Source organism: Erinaceus europaeus, chromosome 8, assembly GCF_950295315.1.
Source record: "Erinaceus europaeus chromosome 8, mEriEur2.1, whole genome shotgun sequence".
In the NCBI taxonomy this organism is placed as follows: Eukaryota; Metazoa; Chordata; class Mammalia; order Eulipotyphla; family Erinaceidae; genus Erinaceus; species Erinaceus europaeus.
In genome coordinates, this window is record NC_080169.1 from 95,208,325 (window position 1) to 95,229,501 (window position 21,177).

At 37.1% G+C, this 21,177-nt stretch overlaps 1 protein-coding gene across 3 annotated transcripts in view; it reads right to left on the reverse strand.

Moving 5' to 3' along the window:
* The window catches only part of POT1 (protection of telomeres 1), an 82,459-nt gene extending 68,198 nt beyond the window's left edge, over positions 1 to 14,261 (reverse strand). The window contains exons 1-5 of one of the 3 annotated variants that reach the window (XM_007538040.3): positions 14,133 to 14,261; positions 13,699 to 13,749; positions 13,112 to 13,286; positions 11,538 to 11,610; positions 8,591 to 8,682 (exon numbers count right to left, since the gene is read on the reverse strand). In XM_007538040.3, the coding sequence (XP_007538102.2) occupies positions 8,591 to 8,682; positions 11,538 to 11,610; positions 13,112 to 13,234 (288 nt within the window). In that variant the 5' untranslated portion in view covers positions 13,235 to 13,286; positions 13,699 to 13,749; positions 14,133 to 14,261. Of the gene's footprint in view, positions 1 to 8,590; positions 8,683 to 11,537; positions 11,611 to 13,111; positions 13,287 to 13,698; positions 13,750 to 13,859; positions 14,102 to 14,132 lie in introns of those variants that run through there. The other 2 variants (XM_060196517.1, XM_060196518.1) reach the window with 2 other exon arrangements.
* Positions 14,262 to 21,177: the final 6,916 nt, after the last annotated feature.

The following is a 21,177-nucleotide window of genomic DNA, read 5'->3' on the forward strand; positions in this document are numbered from 1 at the left end:
GACCAGGGTTGGAGCCTCCACTCCCTACCTGTGGGAGCCGGGGGGGAGGATACTTCACTGAGGTTGAAGCAGGTGTGCAGGTATCTCAATTTCTCTCACCCTCTCTATCTCCCCCTCCCTTTCTCTATTTCCTATCAAGTAAAAAAAATAAAAGCACATCTAAAATAACTATCATTCTGATTCTGAATAACTAGCAGTTTAAGGACTATTAGCAACTATTGACATTTTATTTAATTTGAACAGTAGGCTTTAAAATATACCAGTGATTTAATAACAGTTTTTTAAAAATAGCTTCTTTAGTCTTTTTTTAAAAATATTTATTTATTTATTCCCTTTTGCTGCCCTTATTGTAGTTATTATTATTGTTGTTATTGATTTCATTGTTGGATATGACAGAGAGAAATGGAGAGAGGAGGGGAAGACAGAGAGGGAGAAAGAATGATAGACACTTGCAGACCTGCTGGTGGGGAGCAAGGGGCTCAAAACGGGATCCTTAATGCTAATCCTTGCGCTTTGCACCACCTGAGATTAACCCACTGCGTTACCGCCTGACTCCCTTAATAACAGCTTTTAAGAGGAAACAATCACTACATTGATTCTTTTCTTTGTTCAAATTTTAAGAAAAAAAAATTGTTTACCAGCTCCTTCAAATAAGGTAAGATTTAAACTTGGTAATATGTTCCTCAAATAAACAAATGAATAAAGTAAATAAGTAGTGTTCTGACCATTTCTGTGAAAATAAATCTTTGGATTATATTCCAAATGCAGACGTCTATAACTGTACTTTTTCTTTTTACTTTTTTACTTTTTCTTTTCCTCCTCTCTCTCTCTCTGTCAGATAAAGGCAGAAAGGACAACAAAGAGAGAATCCACTGTACACTGCAAGCAAAACAGCTCACCTAGATAGTGAGCTGCTTTGTCATGTGTGTGACCCAGGTATGCGTCCTGCCCCAAGATCATTTGAAGGATGCTTTGGTGCTATATGGCTCTATGGCTCCTTTCCTCTCTCTGCCTGTCTTGCTCATTCTATCTGAAGATGAAGATGAAGATGAAGATGAAGAAGAAAACAGACAAACAAACATAGCTCCTAAGCTCCCTCAACATAAAGCAGTATAATATCCATATGTGTTGGTATGCATGAGACCCCTTCTGTTTCATTTGGTTTAAATCCCCCCTGCTTAACACTATTCTATTTACATAACCACTGTTAACAAGCACCACCCTCCCTCCAGGGCACTGGTGGTTCAGTGATAGGATTCTCGCCTGCTCCGTCCCCTCCTTGTCACACTCTGATTTTCACCAGTCACTTTTCTCTCCACCCTCTCTATGTCACATCCTGTTTCCACCCTACTTGGCAAGTATATATAAAGACAGCATTGTGAGTTTTAGAGTACCTTTAGTTTAGCTTAGCTCGGCTTAAATTGTGTTGCGTCCTGCATGAATAAAGAGATACTGCCTACAGCTCAACCATGAGTCCCTGGTCATCTGTCTCCTGTCAGTGAAGCTCAGCCCGACACATATGAGTCATTTTGCAATAATGACATTATTTCTCCACTAATTTATTTAGAAATCATCACAACCTAGGAAACTATACACTGTCAGAACTATTCAGAAATTTCAGTTAATCTAACACCTTCACTTCATATCTTACCAAAGCTTCTCTACCACTTTATCTAAAATAAAGAAATAGAAACAAAGTCTTTTAGATCATTTGAAATGCAGAAAAAGTGTTAAGAGTAATAATAAAAAATTACATGAAGAACAATAACCTTATTAGAGTGGCCCCAAAAGGAGAAAAGAAAAAGGAGCAGCAACACTATATGAAGAAATACCAGCTAAAAGCACCACTGATTTGTGATGCCTCAGTCTCAGTCAGAGTGCCAAACAAAATAAACACAGGTGCACACCAAAACAAATGATAAATTATTAAAAGCTTAAGGTAAGAACAGAATATTTTAAGCATCTAGAGAAAAACAACATAAGGAAACACTTATAAAATTATCTGGGAATTTTTTTTTTAATTATCTAGGAACTTGTCAACAGAAATTATACATGGCAGAGGAAATGGCAGAAGAAATTCCCAAGTTCTGAAGAAAAGCTTTTCCAATGAGAATACCTCACCCTGCCAGATGTCATTTAGAATCTGGGAATGTGATAAAAAGTTGTACAAATAAATAAAAAATTAAAGCAATTCATTACAATAAATAACTCTTACAGAGTATCTTTAAAAAAAGGACTACTTTTTGTACTGCACAATGATCCTGGGTCCATACTCCATACTCCCAGAGGAATAAAGAATAGGGAAGCTATCAAGGGAGGGGACTGGATATGGAGCTCTGGGGGTGGGCATTGTGTAGAAATGTATCCCTCTTAGCTTATGGTCTTGTCAATGTTTTCACTTTATAAATAAAACAATAATAATAATAATAATAATAATAATAATAGACACTCATAACTTGAAAAGCAATCTGTGAAATTTAGCACCTGTTTCCAATTAGACTTTTTATCTTATAGAAATCTGTTTCATAATTCCTGCAAGGCCAGTTTAGTGGAAATAAAAAATTCCTTTAATTATTGTTTGTCTGAAAAATCTCTCTAAACACTTACTTAAATCTGAGTAATAACCTAGCTAAATATTCTTGTTTGGAGATCTTTCCATATCATGCCAATCCCTTATGTCCTGTAAGTTCCTGCTGAGAAATTTACTGATAATCAAATGGAAGTTCCCATAAACTAACCTACTGCTTGCTGTTAGGATACTTTATCTTTAATTTTTGTCCTTTTAAGTGTAATAATATTTCTCCTGTGCATCTGAAGCTTTGACCAACCTGGATTTGAAGTCTGTTGACACAGTTTTGGAGATAGTCTTGACAATTAGTTCTTCAAGTAAGGTTTCTGTCACTTTTCTCTTTCCAAACCCCTATTATGTGAACACTGTTCCTCTAAATCAAGGGTAGGGAATCTTTTTTCTGCCAAGGGCCATTTAGGTATTGGTAGGCCATACAAGATCATCAGCTTAAACAATGAAGGCCTGGGGAGATAGCATAGTGCTTATGCAAAAAGGCTTTTATGCAATTTGAAGTCCCAGGTTCCATCCCCAAAACCATCAGAAGCCAAAGCTGAGCAGTGCACTGTAATAATAATAAGAAGAAGAAGAAGAACAAGAAGAAGGAGGAGGAGAAGGAGAAGCTGACAATTAAGAAGAAGAAGATTGGCACTTGAATAATCTACAACTGCAGGGCCAGACCAAATGATTTCACAGGCCATACAGTCTTGTTTTTGATGCTGTCTCATAAATATGGTGTCTTTGGCTTTAATTCTATTTTCTTTTTGAAAGAAATATTTTTATTGTTGGGAATAATGGCTGTTGATACATGTGTTACAATTCTCAATTTTCTGCAAAACACTCACTCTCTGGCTAGGTCCTCCTCTACCATTATGCACCAGGACCTAGACACCCCCTCTGCCCTTCCCCCCATTGTCCTTTACTTTGGTGCAATACACTAAACCCTGTCCAAGTTCTACTTTGTGTCTCCCCTTTCCATGCTTATTTCTCAACTTCTGTCCATGAGTGAGATCATCTCATATCATCCTTCTCTTCCTGGCTAATTCAGTTTTCTTTTAGCTGTCCTTTGTGGACTATTCCAAACTACATTGTCTTCCAATCTGCATACTCAACTTTTGGCTTAATCAATTTAGTCAGTTCTGTTGTGGATTCTCTCCACTGTGTATTATTTTGCTGACTCCAGTGTTACCTTTGGGGCTTGGGGCTTGCATGCCTCCACCATTCCCAGCTAGTTTAAATTTTTTTTTTCCTTTTGTTGCCCTTATTGTTTTATTGTTGACAATAAAACAATGACATCTGCTGTGCAACTCAGGCATCCAAGTTTGACATCCTCGAGGAAACACTCACGAAAGACATGTCTCTGATATCTGATTACTGTAAAAAATGGCGACTAATCCCTGGCACTGCAAAAATGGTTATCATCTGTTTTCCATCTACACCATGCCTCGGCCTCGCATGAGCTTAATGTGCAGCTTGACGATAGGAGAATCCGGCATGAAGCCCAGCCAGTCTATCTTGGCGTTACTCTCGATCGCACCCTGTCATTTCACAAACATCTCATAAAAACTGCAGCAAAGGTGGGTGCGAGGAATAACATCATTGCAAAATTGGCCAGCTCCTCATGGGGCGCGAGCGCTTCCACACTAGGATCATGATCATCATCTCTGGCATTATGCTATTCCACTGCAGAATACTGTGCCCCAGTATGGTTCCGTAGCCCCCATGTCCACTTGGTCGATTCCAAATTATATTCCTCCATGAGGATAATTTCTGGAACCATCCGTTCCACTCCGGTTCCATGGCTGCCAGTTCTTAGCAACATCGCCCCGCCAGATATTCCTCGGGATGTGGCATCATCTAAGTTCATTTCCCATGTCTACGCTCGACCGGACCTAACAATATACGCGGATATCTTTGCCCACCCTGTCCAACGCTTGACGTCTCATCATCCAATCTGGTCTCCTATGCCTACACTGAACTTCTCTGTTCCAGACTCTTAGAAACAGAGTTGGCAGTCAGCTGAGGTAAAGAACAAACACCTCATCACAGACCCCTGCAAGCGTCAACCCGGCTTTGACCTAGCAACGTTATGATTGGGCCCTCCTCAATCGCTATCGAACAGGCCATGGCCGGTGCGCCGCTATGTTCCATCGCTGGGGAGCCAGAAACGACCTGAACTGTCCCTGTGGCTACAGACAGACTATGACCCACATAGTCAACGACTGCCACCTCTCCAGATTCAAAGGAGGTCTCGAAACTTTACATCAGGCTCAACCTGACGCTGTTGACTGGCTACGGAAGAAGGGCAAACGCTAGTAGTAGTAGTAGTAGTAGTAGTAGTAGTAGTAGTAGTAGTAGTAGTAGTAGTAGTAGTAGAAGTACTGGGAGCCTTAAGCTGATCCTTGTGCTTTGCACCATGTGTGCTTAACCTGCTGTGCTACCACCTGACTCCCTACTTTTTTCTTTTTGATAGATGAGAGATAGGAGGGAGGGAGGGAAGGAGAGAGGGGGAGGGGAGAGACAGAGAGAGAGAGAGAGACTTACAGCACTGCTCCACCATTTGGGAATCTCCCTTCTGCAGGTGGTGGTGACTAGGAGTTCGAATCCCTGACTTTATGAGTAGTAGCATGTGAACTATATACCACATGGTCCCTCCTTCTATTTCACTCTTTACACTAAACTACTGCAAATTTTGTCCCTATGATTTTTGCTTGAACAATGCTCCTATTTGCTGTCTTTATCAAAAGTTTCACTTTGTTTACCCACTGTTCTCTTAGTTTCAGTGAACTTATTATGATTTGCTTTAAAGTCGTCTTCAGGTAGTTTACTTAGTTTTATTGCACTAGGACCCCCGACGCCCCCCCCAAGTTTTCTCTTCATTCATCTGCTGTAGTAAATTATTTTCGTCTCTTCGTGATGTTTGCTAATCTATGTTTACGTATATGGATTATGGTACATAGCTTTTCAGCACAGTCGTGATGTAGCTATCTGATATTAAAACTGAAAGTTGCAGGATATTTTCTAGGTTATACATCTTAGAAACTGAGCTTTCTCCTCTTTCTTTTTCTTTCTACCTCCAGGATTATCACTGGGGCTTGGTACCTGCACTACATATTCACTGCTCCTGGAGTACATTTTTTTTTTTTATTTTATTGGATAGGACAGATAGAAATTAAGAGGGGAGGGGCAGTTAGGGAGAGAGAAAAATAAGACATCTGCATACCTGCTTCACCACCTGTGAAGTATTCCCCTTGAAGGTGGGGAGTGGTGGGAAGTAGAAGCTCAAACCCTGGATCCTTGCACTTTGTACTCTGTGAGCTTAACTGGATGACCCCGGGCCGCATGAAGCTAAATTTTCTTTTGTTGTAAAAGTTGTAACCTCATCACAACAAAGGTTGATTGGAGCTCAAGAGCCAGCACTGAGCCACTGTGGGTCAGCAACAACCCTGATAGCCAATGCATAAACAGATAAGCAAATAAATAAATGGCAATTCCCAACTGCTAAAAATGTTAAATACTGGGAATAGGAGGGTATCACAGAGGCTTAAGCACATGTGGTGCAAAACTGGCAGAAGGATCCTGGTTTCAGCCCCTGGCTTCCTACCTGCAGGGAAGTCGCTTCACAAGCGGTGAAGTAGGTCTGCAGGTGTCTATCTTTCTCTCCCCCTTTCTCTCTTCCCCTCCTCTCTCCATCTCTCTCTGTCCTATCCAACAATGATGACATCAATAATAACTACAACAATAAAAAACAACAAGAGCAACAAAAGGGAAAATAATTTTTTTAAGTTAAAATACTAGAAAAGAAAGCATTCCTACACATGACACAACACTACAGCTGTTGTTCAAAGATTCATTTGATGAATCAAATTTATTTTGACATTGGCAATCAATTATATTTGTTTCAGCCCCAAAGGGGGGGGGTGTTTATGTGAGTGTTCAAACACTAAATGACTTTCCGATGAACTAGAGATAGTGAGCTTCAAAAGCTTGACCACTATGCCTTAATCATTTTAGTTATTCCCAAACCTACCACAGTGTCTAGAAAAATGCCAGCTCTTAATCAGTATTTACTGAACTTAGTGAATGTAATGAAATAGGAGACAAAGAGCAATCTCATTTGTGTAGATTTGCAAAAGCAGTTTTTTCTCTTCATTTACTTACTAGTAACAACCATACATCTAATATTTCTGAGCAGTTTTTTTTTAAGATATCTAACTGCAATTCAGTTATTAGGAAACTTCTTGGTAACTCAAAGAAATAATACTAAATGCTTCAATACTACTACTAAAACGCCAAATTTATATCTGCAAATATAGAAGTGATTTCCAATTAGCATTAAATATGTCACGATTGATTCTTTAAAAAAAAGCAAATGCAGAATTAAAATAAAAAGGTCAGGTTATATAGCAAACAATGTTTAATCTATATACCAAATAGTTTATTAATCTCTGAAAATGAGCCACCAACACATTCTCAATGAGCCACATTTACATATTTAAGCTAAAACAACATAAGCTTAAAATTCAGCTCCTCAACTTTTCGAGCCACATTTTAAAGGTTCATTAATCAGATATGACCACAGGCTGCCATACTGATAATGCAGATAGACAAGACCAGTTAAGAACCCTGGGGGTGGATTCAGAAAAATCTATCCTTTCAACTGAAATTCAGTTTCTGTAACAATTGACCTGCAGGCTGATTCAAGGCTCACAGCCTTTCCTTGACATCCTCAGAGTCACAACCCAGACTGGAGCCCCATTTACAACAACTGAATGACTACTGAGTTCTCTAAATTGAGCTTCTGGTTATCAGCTTAGTTCAAATATATGTTCCTGGACCCAAGTTCTCAAACAGGATCAAGGAAGATGAAAAGACAAAGGGAATTGCCTATATTTTAGTACCAAGGCAGCAACTGGAAGAAAATACCAACTTCAACAGAGCTATGTAAACTTCTCCAATATTATGTCATAACCATATCCTAAAGATGGTCACCAAGCTGAGAAATTCAATGGAAGAAAAAGAGAGAAAGAAGGGGGTGAGGTGGGGAGAAAGAAAGCATATAGTAGTTGAGCTAAAAAATATTGAGTAGAAAGACAAAAGGCAAAGATCAAAGCATTAATGGAAAGAGAAGGCAGAGGAAACCATCAAGGAAACCCAACAAAACAAAAGAAAAAAGAGCTAAAGCAAATGAAGAGAATATGAGATAATTATGGGACAACACTCAAATCATAGGGGTGCCAGAAAAGGAGAGAGAAATCATATTTGAAGAAATTATTAGCTGAAAATTTCCCCAAAACTGAAGAAGACACACCTTCGGATCAAAGAAGTTATCTAAGAGCACACAAGAAAACAAAAATCAAATTTATTTTCACATTTACAATCAGTTAAATTTGCTTCAGCCCCAATGGGGGATTTATGTGAGTGTACAAGAACTACTGTGAAGGAACATATACACCCTTGTGCTCATAACTACACTATTCACTACAGCCAAAGAGTAGAACCAGCCTAAATGCCCATCAACACATGACTGGCTACAGGAATTATGGAATATATATTCCATGGAATATTAATCTGTAATAAAAACAAAACAAAACATGATATTGTGTCCTTTGGGACAAAATGGGTATAATTGAAAGTGATTATGCTTAGCAGAATGAGTAAAGAAGTGAAAGAAAACTACCAGATGGTTTCACTTATATATGCAATCTAGAGAATGGATACATGTGACCTAGCACACACACGAAAACTGTTTCTAGACTTTTGAGAACTATGGTGGTTATCTTTGGGAGATGGGAGGGTAGAGACACAGAAATTTGATAGTGGGTATGGAATAAAAACTATGTAATGGAATCTTAAAATACTGTAACCCACTATTAATCACAAATTTAAAAAATAAGTGCTGACAGCGAGGAATGCTCTCTTTTCTAAACAGGAAATGGATTTAAAAAACTCTACAACATGAATATGGCATCAATAATTTTATGTATATCTCTATAACAATAATGTAATATGAAAATATCTTACCCCTTCATAAAAAACTTTTGCACAGTCCTTTGCTAATTTCCCAATAAACAACACATTGATGGTATCGGTTTCTGAATTTGGACTTTCTTGTTCTACAGAGAAAAAGACACATTTTTATTTTTATATTATTAGAAGGATTTCTTTTCTTTTTTTAATATTCTTTTTATTTATTTCGATAGAGACATAGATTAAGAGGAGGTGGTGGAAACAGAGGTGGAGAGAAAGATTGCAGCACTGCTTCAAGACTCATGAAGCTCCCCCACTGCAAGTGGGGTTAACTCTGGTCTTTGAGCATGTGAGTGTATGCCACTGTCTGGGTCCCAGACACACTTTTTAGATATAGCAGATAACACATTCAAAAAATTGATGAAAATTTCACTGTAAAACTTATAATTACTTCAAAATATATTATGAGGAACAATAATTAAAATATATAATTCACTTTTAACTTACTCTAGGCACTATGACCTAAATTATAAGTTTGAACTAGAATATGTATCATAAATTTCTGCAAACAGTACATTAAGATCAAATAAATAGGGAGTCAGGCAGTGCAACTGGCAAAGCTCATGTGGCGCAAAGCAAAGACCGGCTTAAGGAAGCATAAGGATCCGAGTTCCAGTCCCTGGCTCCCCACCTGAAAGGGAGTCGCTTTACAGGTGGTGAAGCAAGTCTCCTCATCTCTGTCTTCCCCTCCTCTCTCCATTTCTCTCTGTCCTATCCAACAACCATGACATCAATAACAACAACAATAACTACAAGAAGAAAACAAGGGTAACAAAAGGGAATAAATATATAAATAAATATATTTTTAAAAGATCAAATAATAACCACTTTCTATGTATTTTCCATAATTATCATGAAAAGAAACTTAGTACAGTATTAATTACTAAATTTTTGTAGTGTAGAGCACTTAACGCCCAAAATATTTCATTTTGGAAAAAAAAAAAAACAATCTGAAGTTAGTTTTTAGTACCTTAAATTTTAATCTAAAATATTGTGGTTTTCTCTCACAGTACCCACATACTGAAGAAAAAAAGGACAGTGTATATAGAGTTAAAAATTGCATTCTATGAGATTGCTAATGAAAATTACTTGGGAAATTAAAAATTAGCATTCAACAACAAATCTCATTTGAATATTCTAGGCTTTTGGGGAGACTCTATATTATCTTTATTCAGTAAAACAACTTACATAAAGGCCAAATATGAAGAAATCAACTATATTATTTGAGAAAAGTTATTACTATCAGCTTTCAGGCATTCAACTACTTAAAATAAAATGCACCTATGAAGTAAATGAAAGATTCTCCAGAATCTACTATTTGTCTGTGTATGACTTAGAACTACTGAATCTGCTTCTCTATGATCTCGTGAAATCTAGCACAAAAGCAACACAACATAGCAGCCAATCAGCTCCTTTCACTCACCTTTCATCCAATTCCTCAAATCAAGTATATTCAAAAATAGTAACACAAATGTTTCTCAAATATAAAGTACAGAAACTTTTAATCAAATACAGTGTACTTCAAAATTTCAAATGAGCTATCAAATATCTATTTCTAGCCAAGATGAAGGAATAAGACTGGATTTTACTCCAGCCTTTGGGGGGGGGGGTGGAAGAGGAGGAGGAGGAGGAGGAGGAAGAAGAAGAAAAGAAGGAGGGGAGGGGGAGGGGAGGGGGAGGGGAGGAGGGAGGGGGAGGAGGGAGGGGGAGGGTTGAGGAAGGGGGGGAAGGGGAAGGAGCAGGAGAAGGAGAAGGAGAAGGAGGAGAAGAAGGAGGAGAAGAAGGAGGAGAAGAAGAAAGAGGAGGAGGAGGAGGCAAAAAAAAAAAGAAGAAAGGTTGGGTGGTGGCACACCTCTCTCCCCCTTCCCTACTGATTTCTGGCTGTTTCTATCGAATAAGTAAATAAAGATAACAACAACAACAACAAAAATTAAGGAGATAAAATTTAAGAGAAAAAAACTGTATGAAATAATAGTTTAGATGTTAAGACAACAAGAAATGCCAGTAACTTGAGAACTTAAAGACAGTCTTAAAGATGAAATGTACAATGGGTACTAAGTTATTGAGGAAAAAAAAAGGAAGCTGAAATCCTGTGATTCATAACAACATGAACATGGATGGACTTAGAGGGTATTATGCTTAGTGGAGTAAGTCAAAAAGAAACAAATCCCATATAACCATATAATTTCAATTATTTGCAGTAAATATCAAGAAATAAGGGAAGTTCAATAAAGCAAAAACAAACACTGAAACCATTATATAATGCCTTTGAGTCCTTACCAGAAAAGAAGGAAAAGGAACTGGGAAGTCAAGTAAATGGGCTTAATATAGGAGAATTACAGAACCAGACTTTAACTGGTGGACTCAAAATAGTAGGTAGAGATGTAAATTTGCAGTATTATTTCAAGGGGAAAAAAAAAAACCCAAAAGTTTGTTAAGCTGTTTGTTTTCCACTAGTAAAACTCTAAGGAGCTAGTTAGCTACTGCAATAGTCTAACAACTAGGTTAAAGGAATCAGAAATAAAAGCCACAAGGGAGGGAAACAACTGATACCAAAAAATGTTTAGTAAGTCCCAGTTCGAGCCCCTGACTCCCCACCTGCAGGGGAGTCGCTTCACAAGTGGTGAAGCAGGTCTGCAGGTGTCTGTCTTTCTCTCTCCCACTCTGTCTTCCCCTCCTCTCTTCATTTCTCATTGTCCTATCCAACAATAACGACATCAATAACCACAACAATGTTATACAACAAGGGCAACAAAAGGGAAAATAAGTAAGAAAGTCTAAAAAAAATGTTTAGTAAGGAGAAGAGTAACTTTCATTCTGTAAGATTTTATACCAATTATTATGTAATACCAATGAAAATAATTATTGTGGACACATACACACAGTTAAACATTTATAAAATATAGGCAATTTTTTAAGTAGAAATGGTCTTCTTACATACCTTGTAGACTAATTTTCAAAACAGCTCTTTTGTTTTCATCATAATTTAAAGAAGAAATAGATGCAAGTTTTCCCTGAAAAAAAGAACATAGTAACACAGAGAATGATCTCACTTATAAGAGGGACTTAATAAACAGGGCCAGATAGGGAGAACATAAAATGAAAAGTAGACTGGGCATAGTATATTGCATCAAAGCAAAGGACTCTGGGTAAGGAGAGGAAGGAGGGCCCTGCTGCATAATAAAATTACACCACTGTGTCAATGACTGTACTGTAAACCATTAAACCCCTCAATAAAATGATTTTTTTAAAGCCAAACGGGCTTATTACTAAGATAAAAATTAAAAATTGGAATAGTATTTTTAAAAGGCATAGATATTTATCTTTTAAGAAGTCAAACAAAAGTAAACTCTTAAGACTTTGTTAGAACCACAGTGATTACGGTTGGGAAGGTGAGGGTAGTGAACTGTGGTGGGGGTGCAGTGTGGAACTAAACCTTGTAATCTTACAAGCTTGAAAACCACTATTAATTACAAAAATAAATAAATATAAACAAAAATGATTTTATGAATACTAAAAAATAAAATACTGTCTCATTTATAAAAATACATCGTAAAAATGTTAGTTGTGTTTATTTTATTATTATGTATTGTCTCACTCCTGTCATTTTCCATGCCACTGGTCCAGTCAAGTATCAACTCTCACCTAGATTACTACAACTTCCTCTTAACAAAATATCCTCTCTGACCTTGCCCTTGTCAATACATTCTTCATCAAGATAGCAGAGCAGTTTAAACTCAAGCTAAATCATAAATTCACTGCATAAAATACATTAAATGGTCTTCTGTATTTTAGAATGACATCCACATTTCTCAGAATGCAAGAGAAGGTTTAATCTCAGTCATCCTCTAAATTCCAGCTCAACTTTCCAGGCTAGCTTGTCAGAATCAAAAGCTTGCTATTTAGGCACTTGTCAACCTATAGAAGAATGTTAACACCTTTAATCCAGATATTTATTTCTTTAAACTCCAAAACTTATTCTAGAAGAATCCAACAAATGCTTGCTAAAATAAATGATGAATAATAAAGAATAACTTAGCATCAAAGTATTCATATGCAAATGTTAAGCCAGAAAATACATTCCTGCAGTCAAACAGATGGCTGCAGTGGGCAAACCTTTGACCTCTCTGGCTTGAGATCCTGAGTTCAGTCCTTGGCATGGCACGTACCAGACTGATAATCTGGCTCTCCCCCTCCCCCCAAAAAAAAAACCTAAATAAATAAACCAATAAATAAGCAAGTAAATCAGAAATCATTTAACAGTGGTCTGGAAGGTGGTGCAGTGGATAAAACATCAGACTCTCCTCAAACATGAGGCCCTCAACTCAATCCCTGGCAGCACATGTGCCAGAGTGATATCTGGTTCTCTCTCTCCCCTCCTTTTTCATAAATAATCAACCTTAAAAAATTATAAATCATTAAACAGAACATTCATAAAATAATTCTTATAAGTTCAGCATTAATGTGAGCATTCCTTTTAGAAAAATATACATTCTGAGTTACGAAAATTCTTACCTGTATATATGACTGGCAATAATCAGAACCTGGCTGTAGGGCGCTGAAATCTACTTTCTGCAATTTACTGAGAGGTTCAACTTCTGGGATGCCTTGGACTTCTTTTATCAATTCAAGTGGCATATTAGATCTGTTTCACACTGCTGTGAAGGTGGGAAAGCTTGACAGTTTGTTGCTTAGAACACAAAAATCAGAATTTTATTCAAAATGTAGTCAGTACTTTGCTTTAAGGTTGTTAAAGCTTATTTTGTTTTTCCATTCCTTTAAGTTAGTTATCACAATTGGGGTGTGGAGAAGAGGGTGAGTTAAGCTGTCTTTTTTTCCCTACAGGTATCAATATAAGCATTCTAATTCATTGAAAGTGAACCGTTTCCTACCTAGTTTTGTATATGAGGCAGTACCTCTGAAAACATTTTATGATTTGTGAAAACTGCACTAGAAATTGCCACTATCATTGTGTTTTAAATAGAAGGAACTACTATTGGTAAAGGGAGCTGAAATTTTTAGATTGCAACACTGTGCACCCAACCCTTGTAGCTCCACGCCTGGGAAGACAGCTTAATGGTTATGCAAAGGGATTTCCAAACCTGAGACTCCTGAAGGCCCAACTTCACCAAAAGCCAGAGCTGAGTAGTGTGCTGGTTAAAATAAAAATAATAATAAAAAAATAGATTACTCCAAGAAATTTGTTATCTCGTTCCATTTTTCTACACAGTCCATAAACGTAATTCTCTTAACTGTTGCTCACTTGTGTGAATTCAGTCCTGTTTCTTAAACTTCCAGAATCCTATGCACACTAGAGTGTGTGCACCACGACAGACACTGACAGGACTGGCCAGGACAAATTGCAGCTGGCTACAAACAAAACGCCAACCAAGATGTTGAATACAGCAGGCTCACGAGAAATGCAGAACTTACGATAACTGCAACCACTTCTGATTGACCCAAACTAAATAAGCCCCTCTTAATACCCGTTCAGTCCCCGAAGTACACAAGATGCCAAACCTACTTAAGAACGCACCGAAGCTCTAGCGACAAACCAAGAAGCGCTTAGAATGGCGCGCTCGTGACGTCATACGCACGCTAGACGCCCGGCTCCCACGCCTGCGTACACGGAAGCTGGTGCTAAAGGGAGGCTACCTCTTGCGCCGGCCGAGAACGAACTTTGTGAAGTTCCCACGGCCTCAAAGTTGAAAGTTTCCCTGAATTCATAGCGAGCTGACTCTCGGCCTCCCTGGAAGAGTGTAAGGCGGCTGCTGGGCTTTTTATTTTGCCCATGTTGTCGCAACTCCAGTAGCCACGCCGCCCCCGTCAGGTTTTACCATTTTGTCCCTGGATGCTGACTAGAGCTGCCTGGAGTCCTGTTACATTCATCTTACAGAAGACTGTCAGAACCATGAGCTCCTTGCTTCTCATTTCCTGTCTGAAGTCCGTGTGATTCAGCTCACAAGAGACCCGTTTTTTTTTTTTTTTTTTTACCCCCTGATATCTTTTGCTGTAAACTTCGGGTGAATTTTCTAGCAGATGACTCCAAAAGCCACGATCCTAATTGAAACAACGATAACGCAAGTATAAATGCATAGTAAACGTATGTTTTAATCATAAACTTCAATAATATACAGTCACTTAGTGAACACAAAAAAGCACAGGTAAGATATTTATGGGGGAACAGTATAATACTGGGTATGAGAAAGTGAGAACAATGAAGTCGTGAACCCAAAGAAACAAGGTTTTATGGCACGGTCCTTGGAAGGATTGGGATGACCTAAAACTGATAATATGGTTTAAGCAAAAGATATTAACACAACATCTTACGGAAACTACTTTGCAAAAGCAGTAAATAAATTACAACTGTGATGAATAAAAAAAAAACCCACTCATTTTGACAATGCATTCATAATCATTTACATGTTCAAAAAATATTCTTTGTTCAAGATCATCTTGTGTGGGTAGAACAGCAGAAAGTGAATCTTTACAAGTTTCTGTGGTGAAGTGGAGAAGAAAAATAAATTGAGAAGGGACTCAGAATTATCAGAAGAGGTGTCATTTGTTGAGGTCTGATGTCCCTGTTCACCACTCAAATATCATATATATGCGGGGGCCAGGCGTAAGACTCGGGTTAAGCACACTTAGAGCAAAGCGGACCGCCATAAGGTTCCTGGTTGGAGCCCCTGGCTGCCCACCAGCAGGGAGGTCACTTCACAAGCAGTAAAGCAGGTCTGCAGGTGTCTTTCTCTTCCCCGCTCTGTCTTCCCCTCCTCTTTAGGTTTCTCTCTGTCCTATCTAACAACGATGACAGCAATAACAATAATAACAAACACAAGGGCAACAAAAGAGAAAAATAGCCTCCAGGAGCAGCGATAACCCTGGAGACAAGAAAGAAAGAAAGAAAGAAAGAAAGAAAGAAAGAAAGAAAGAAAGAAAGAAAGAGAAGAAAACATAATAATAATAATAGAAAAGAAAAACTACTGTTGTCCAGGAGGTGGCGCAATTAGATCAGATTCTTAAGGACAAGGTCTCAAGTTCAATTCCTGGCAGCATATGTACCAGAGTGATGTCTGGGTCTTTCTATCTCTTTCTTTCTCTATCTTTCTCATTAATAAAATAAATAAGATCTTTAAAAAATTGAAAATATCTATCAAAGGAAATTTCTGTACACCAATGTTCACAACAGCACACTTTGCAATAGCCAAAACTTGGAAGCAGTCCAGATGTAACTTGGAAGCAGTCCAGATGTCCAAAGACAGATGATTGTCTAAGAAAGTTGTGTTATTTTTATACAGCTATCTGATAAGTGATCCAATAATCTTCTTTGCTTCATCTTGGATGAAACTGGAAGGCATTATGTTAAGTGAGATAAGCCAGAAAAAAAAAAGACAAATACCAGATGATCTTAGTTACTGGTGGAACTTAAGAAACAAGGACAGAAAAAGGAAAACAAAGCAAAACATAGACTAACAAGACGGAGTGAACTGCATTGAAACAAAAGACTGGGGAAGGAAGAAGTGGCAGGGGGTGATAAGGGCTGTGGGACTTTGGTGTGCAATGATGGAAAAGAGAGTGGTGAGAGTGTACTGCAGACTATGTGAAGAGATGGGAAAAGATACCATGTGTCAAGATCCATACTGTAAACCATTAACTTACCAATAAGGTGGAAAAAAGAAAAAAATAGTCTTTCATATGTAGTCTTAAACTAAAAAAAAAAAAATTGTGTTGGAGTCTTATTTAATGGTATTTTGAAAAGCTAAGGGTTGAACCCTAAATGCTGAGGAGCACGGTCACTAACACGGAATCATAATCTGTATTCTACTTCGCTTTCATTCTCATCTTTTGAATCACCGTAGACACACTTTTAAAGCCTGTATAATGCATGCATTTAAATAACTTACATTTGATGTAATAATTACATGTTTTAATTTCATTATGACTGCTTTAAATACTTGAGAACAATCTGCTTTGTGTTCATAAAGCATTGTTAGCACAGAGGTGCATTTTGTGATTCTGACAAATATTTTTCTTATTAGTTTAAATAGGACATGCATTTATTCACTATGAGAATACATTTTTACAGGAAATAGAAAAGTCTATGTCATAGAGTACCTTTGATGAATCTTGATAGTATTTTATTCATTTTTCATTTGTATACAAAACAGTGAGCCTTTCTATGGCTAATGGATAATTCATCATTCTTCCTCACAACTTGTCCATCAAATATTATGTACTGTTAAAATGATAGGGTCACAGTTATTACATTTAGTACAGAATGAAATATCATCTCTATTTGCCCTACTTTTTATCTAATCCTCAGTAGTGAAAAATTAGCTCAGGATAGCTTTCCTGTTATTACAGGTGAATAGAAATGATTACAATATAATTATATAAAAAAATCCCTACAGTGTATATTCAATCAAAACCTAAGTTTCAGAGTTTAGAAAGTGAGAAAAAATAGACTGAATAAAAATACTTTCTCAATCTTACTTACTTTCATATTCTAGTGGTATAAGAGGGTCCACAAATCATAAGAATGTTTAAGTCTTCTAAGTCTATTAGAATGAAAAAAATGGTAAAAAGAAAGTTGATTTTTTGTTTCATCATCTGATAATCAGTGGTTTTTCATGTATTCCTAATTGTCTATTAATTCCATTCATATTAGATTTCCATTTACTAATAATACTAATCTTGATCAATACCTTCCTTAGTTTTCTTTGTATTAGAATTGCCTCTTTTTCGTTTTTCTACTGGTCCTTCTCTCTTATTTTTTAATTTATTTTTTATTTGTTTTATTTTGTTTTGTTTGTGGAGCTCCTATTCTTACTGTCAGGCTTACAGATTCAGGCCAAGTACAGAGATAAAGACAGAGTCCCACACAAATATGATAGGTCTAGACCTCAAAAGGATCCCTCTCTCCACCATCAATCACCACTTCCATCAGGAACATCATCATTAGCCGTCTTGTGGGCCTTTCCAGGACCTAGTGGCGGTCATCATACAGCAGATAGTAAGGATTCCTCCTACTCCGAAGGGAGGCTGGGTCATCCTGCCCTGACATTCAAGGAATACTGGTCCTGAAATGAGTGCAGTCTGCAATGTTCCCAGCCATGGCCATGAACTGTTAGCTCAGACCAGTAGGGACTCAAGAGATTACACAGGCTCTTGTGCTAAGCATAAATATATATAAATATATATATCTTATAAATAAATAAATCATATATATATATATATATATATATATGCCCTGGATCAGGTGAATGAGGTAAACAATTTTATGCATAGATTTTTCTTTCAAAAACGAGAGCTACTCTCTGCCCTAGTCCAACATCTTCTCAGACAGTATTTTTGTCCAACTCCATGCTTGCTGTCAAACTCAAGCAAAATCTACAATAGTCATAGGCCCCTAGGAAAATGTGAGTGGACTTCTTAGCTTCTTTCTACCCTAAGATCTCTGTTCTCATCTGCTCTTCTCTTACTTTTTGTTTCCTGCTAATTAATCATTTTGCCCCACTTTGTATCTTGCTGCACTTCAGCCACCAAGTTGCAGATGCTTTCGTGATTCCATCCTGACTGGGACAGATGACCTCTCCTATGTTATTTTGGAACTGTTTCAGAGCCCTGTTCTACTAGGGAAAGATAGAAACAGGCTGGGGGTATGGGTCCACATGCCAAGGCCCATGTCCAGCAGAGAAGCAGTTACAGAAGCCAGAACTCCCACCTTCAACATCCTCCCCAAAATAGTTTGATCTATACTTCCAGTGGGGTAAAAATAATAGGAAGATGACCAGAGGGCCCTGAACTCCAACTCCATCAGGAACTGGAGAGAAAGGAGAAAAAAGGGAGGACATTTGGACATAATTATAGATGTATGTGTGACTTGGGAAGGTAGAGAAGAGGGGACCCCCTGAAAAAAAAAGGGCTAAATATAGACAAATATAGACAGGTGGTTGTAGAAATAATAGTTGACCCATACCTGCAACCTTGGGAGAACTTCTGTAGCTTAAAATGAAGGGACTGGGGGATCCAGAGCTCTGGTGGTGGGAATTATACCCCTGTTATCATGGAATTTTGTAAATCAGTATTAAATCACTATTAAAATAAATAAATAAAATTCCTCATACAAAAAAATAAGAGAAATGTAGGAGATTTTTTTCTCATGGTGCATAGAAAATATGACAAATCAGTCACTCTTTACCCTAGTACCAAGTGAGGAAACGGTGATATCAACTACTCTATGGAAATAGATGTGATAATCAACCATATTATGATGAAAAAACCCTGATTTATGATGAAACAAAACTGTGTTGAATGATCAGGTTATTTTTTAAATCTGCAATCTTAAGGGTAATGTTTAAACTTTTAATCAATGTAACACTATAATACACATAACTTGCAATTCTGAAATCACATAATTGTGTGCATTTCTAGCAACATGAGTTAACAAATTTCCCTTATTCTTAAAGGGAATTTTACATGGAGTCTTCAATTTTCTGCTATTGACTGCCAAAAATGGAGCATCTTTTTGCTTTAGAATGAAATATCTAAAATCACTATTACTCTGCACTCAGCAAATACTAATACTAGATAAGAAATTTAAAGAAAATAATCCCTAAGGATTTTATCTATAGTACTTCCTCTCCACCCCTTTGATTCACCATCCTACAATATCTTAACATTCCATTGGTAAATCACTTGTGTCAGCAAATCTTAGTAAGACTATAGACCACTTATATCTGCAAGAAAGTCAAGAAAAAATTCCTGGATCTTACAAGGAAAAAGTTATGGATCGACCTGTCAATGCCCATGTTCAGCGGGGAAGCAATTACAGAAGCCAGACCTTCAACCTGCATCCCACAATGACCTTGGGGCCATACTTCCAGAGGGTCAAAGAATAGGAAAGCTATCAGGGGAGGGGATGGGATACAGAGTTCTGGTGGTGGGAATTGTGTGGAATTGTACCCCTCTTACCTATTTAATATATTATTTAATATATAGATGCATGTTAATATAATATCTAATGTATTGTTTTACTTATAATATTTATAAATATTTTATTTATCTTATAAATTTAAAAATTTAAAAAAGAAAAGTTGTCTTGGCAAATATGTGGTCTTCAGTGTAGTGATAAAGTTGACTGCAGACTACCTCAGAGGAGATCCATGGCACTTCTATCATCTACTGCCAGGGCTCCTCAATGGTCAAAATCAACCAGAATGCAGAGAGTACACCATAATAATGATGATGGCTGCATGCCAGTATTCTCTGGCAAAAAAAAAAAAAATGTGTCAGAGAAGAAATGTGATTCTTTAAATGTAAAGAAAGAATATAAGACACATTCTTCCTTTTATTCTATTATTTATTTTAATATGGCACCAGAGAATAAAATGAGGGTTTCATGTCTGTGTGATACCTCTCACCAATATCCCTAGTTCATTTATTTTTTATTTTTTTTAAATTTATGACATGGAAATATTGACAAGATCATAGGATAAGAAGGATACAATTCCCACCACCAGAACTCCCTATCCCACACCCTCTCTTGAAAGCTTTCCTATTTTTCATTCCTCTGGGAATATGGACCCAGGAATATTATGGAGTGCAGAAGTTGGGAATTCTGGCTTCTGTAATTGCTTCTCCACTGGACATGGGCATTAGCAAGTCAATCCATACTCCCAGCCTATTTTCTCTCTTTCCATAGAGGGGCAAGGCTCCGGGGAGGCGGGTTTCAAATTCTATATATCTAGAAAGAGAGGAAAAGGGAAAGTTGATTTGGATAGACTATAAAGAAAGGGAAGGCAGAGAAGGAGAACAGGAAGAAGAATAGCACAGAGAGGGTATCTCTCCAGATACCAAAATAGTACTCCATCATCTATGAAGTTCCCTTTCTTGTTTTCCATGTGTTAGTGCACTACCATCTAGTGCGGTGAATCTCACTTAGGTGTTCCATACCTAAAGAGCTATCTCCTGGCTCCCCTTTCTAGGTATTTACTCCTCATTTAGAAGACTTTTAAGTATTTCTGGTACGTGGAATTAGACATTAAAGCGCATATGCCTTAGGGATTTCTGAATACAAATGAACAAGTGTCTCAAGACAAAACAAACCATGTAAAAACTACTTTTGTTTTTGTTCATTCTGAGATAACATTAGTTTAATATGAACCTGTTCTGAAACTTTTTTTTATTACAAATAATTTTAGTATAAATAAACAAACTGGAGTGAAATAGTAAAATATCACTTTTGAGAACATTCTGAGATATACCTCATAAAGTTTTTTTTGGTAAATAAAGCATTCTGTTATGCTAGTTCTACTTCATTCTAAATCCCAGAGAACTCATTTAGGTAGCATAAAATATTGATTTAAATATTAAAATGATAAAATATTCTCAGAATTTTTATTTGCGGCAATTTGTATAGGCTTGCATAAATTTCATAATTTCACATCTTTTCCAAGAATAAAATAAAATACAGATTACAACTCCTCATTTTAAGATTAAGCATATTATAATTTTAATTGAAAAGTTTGATTATTCAAATATTTCCAAGTTTTAAAATGAGAATTTTCAAACTATCTTTG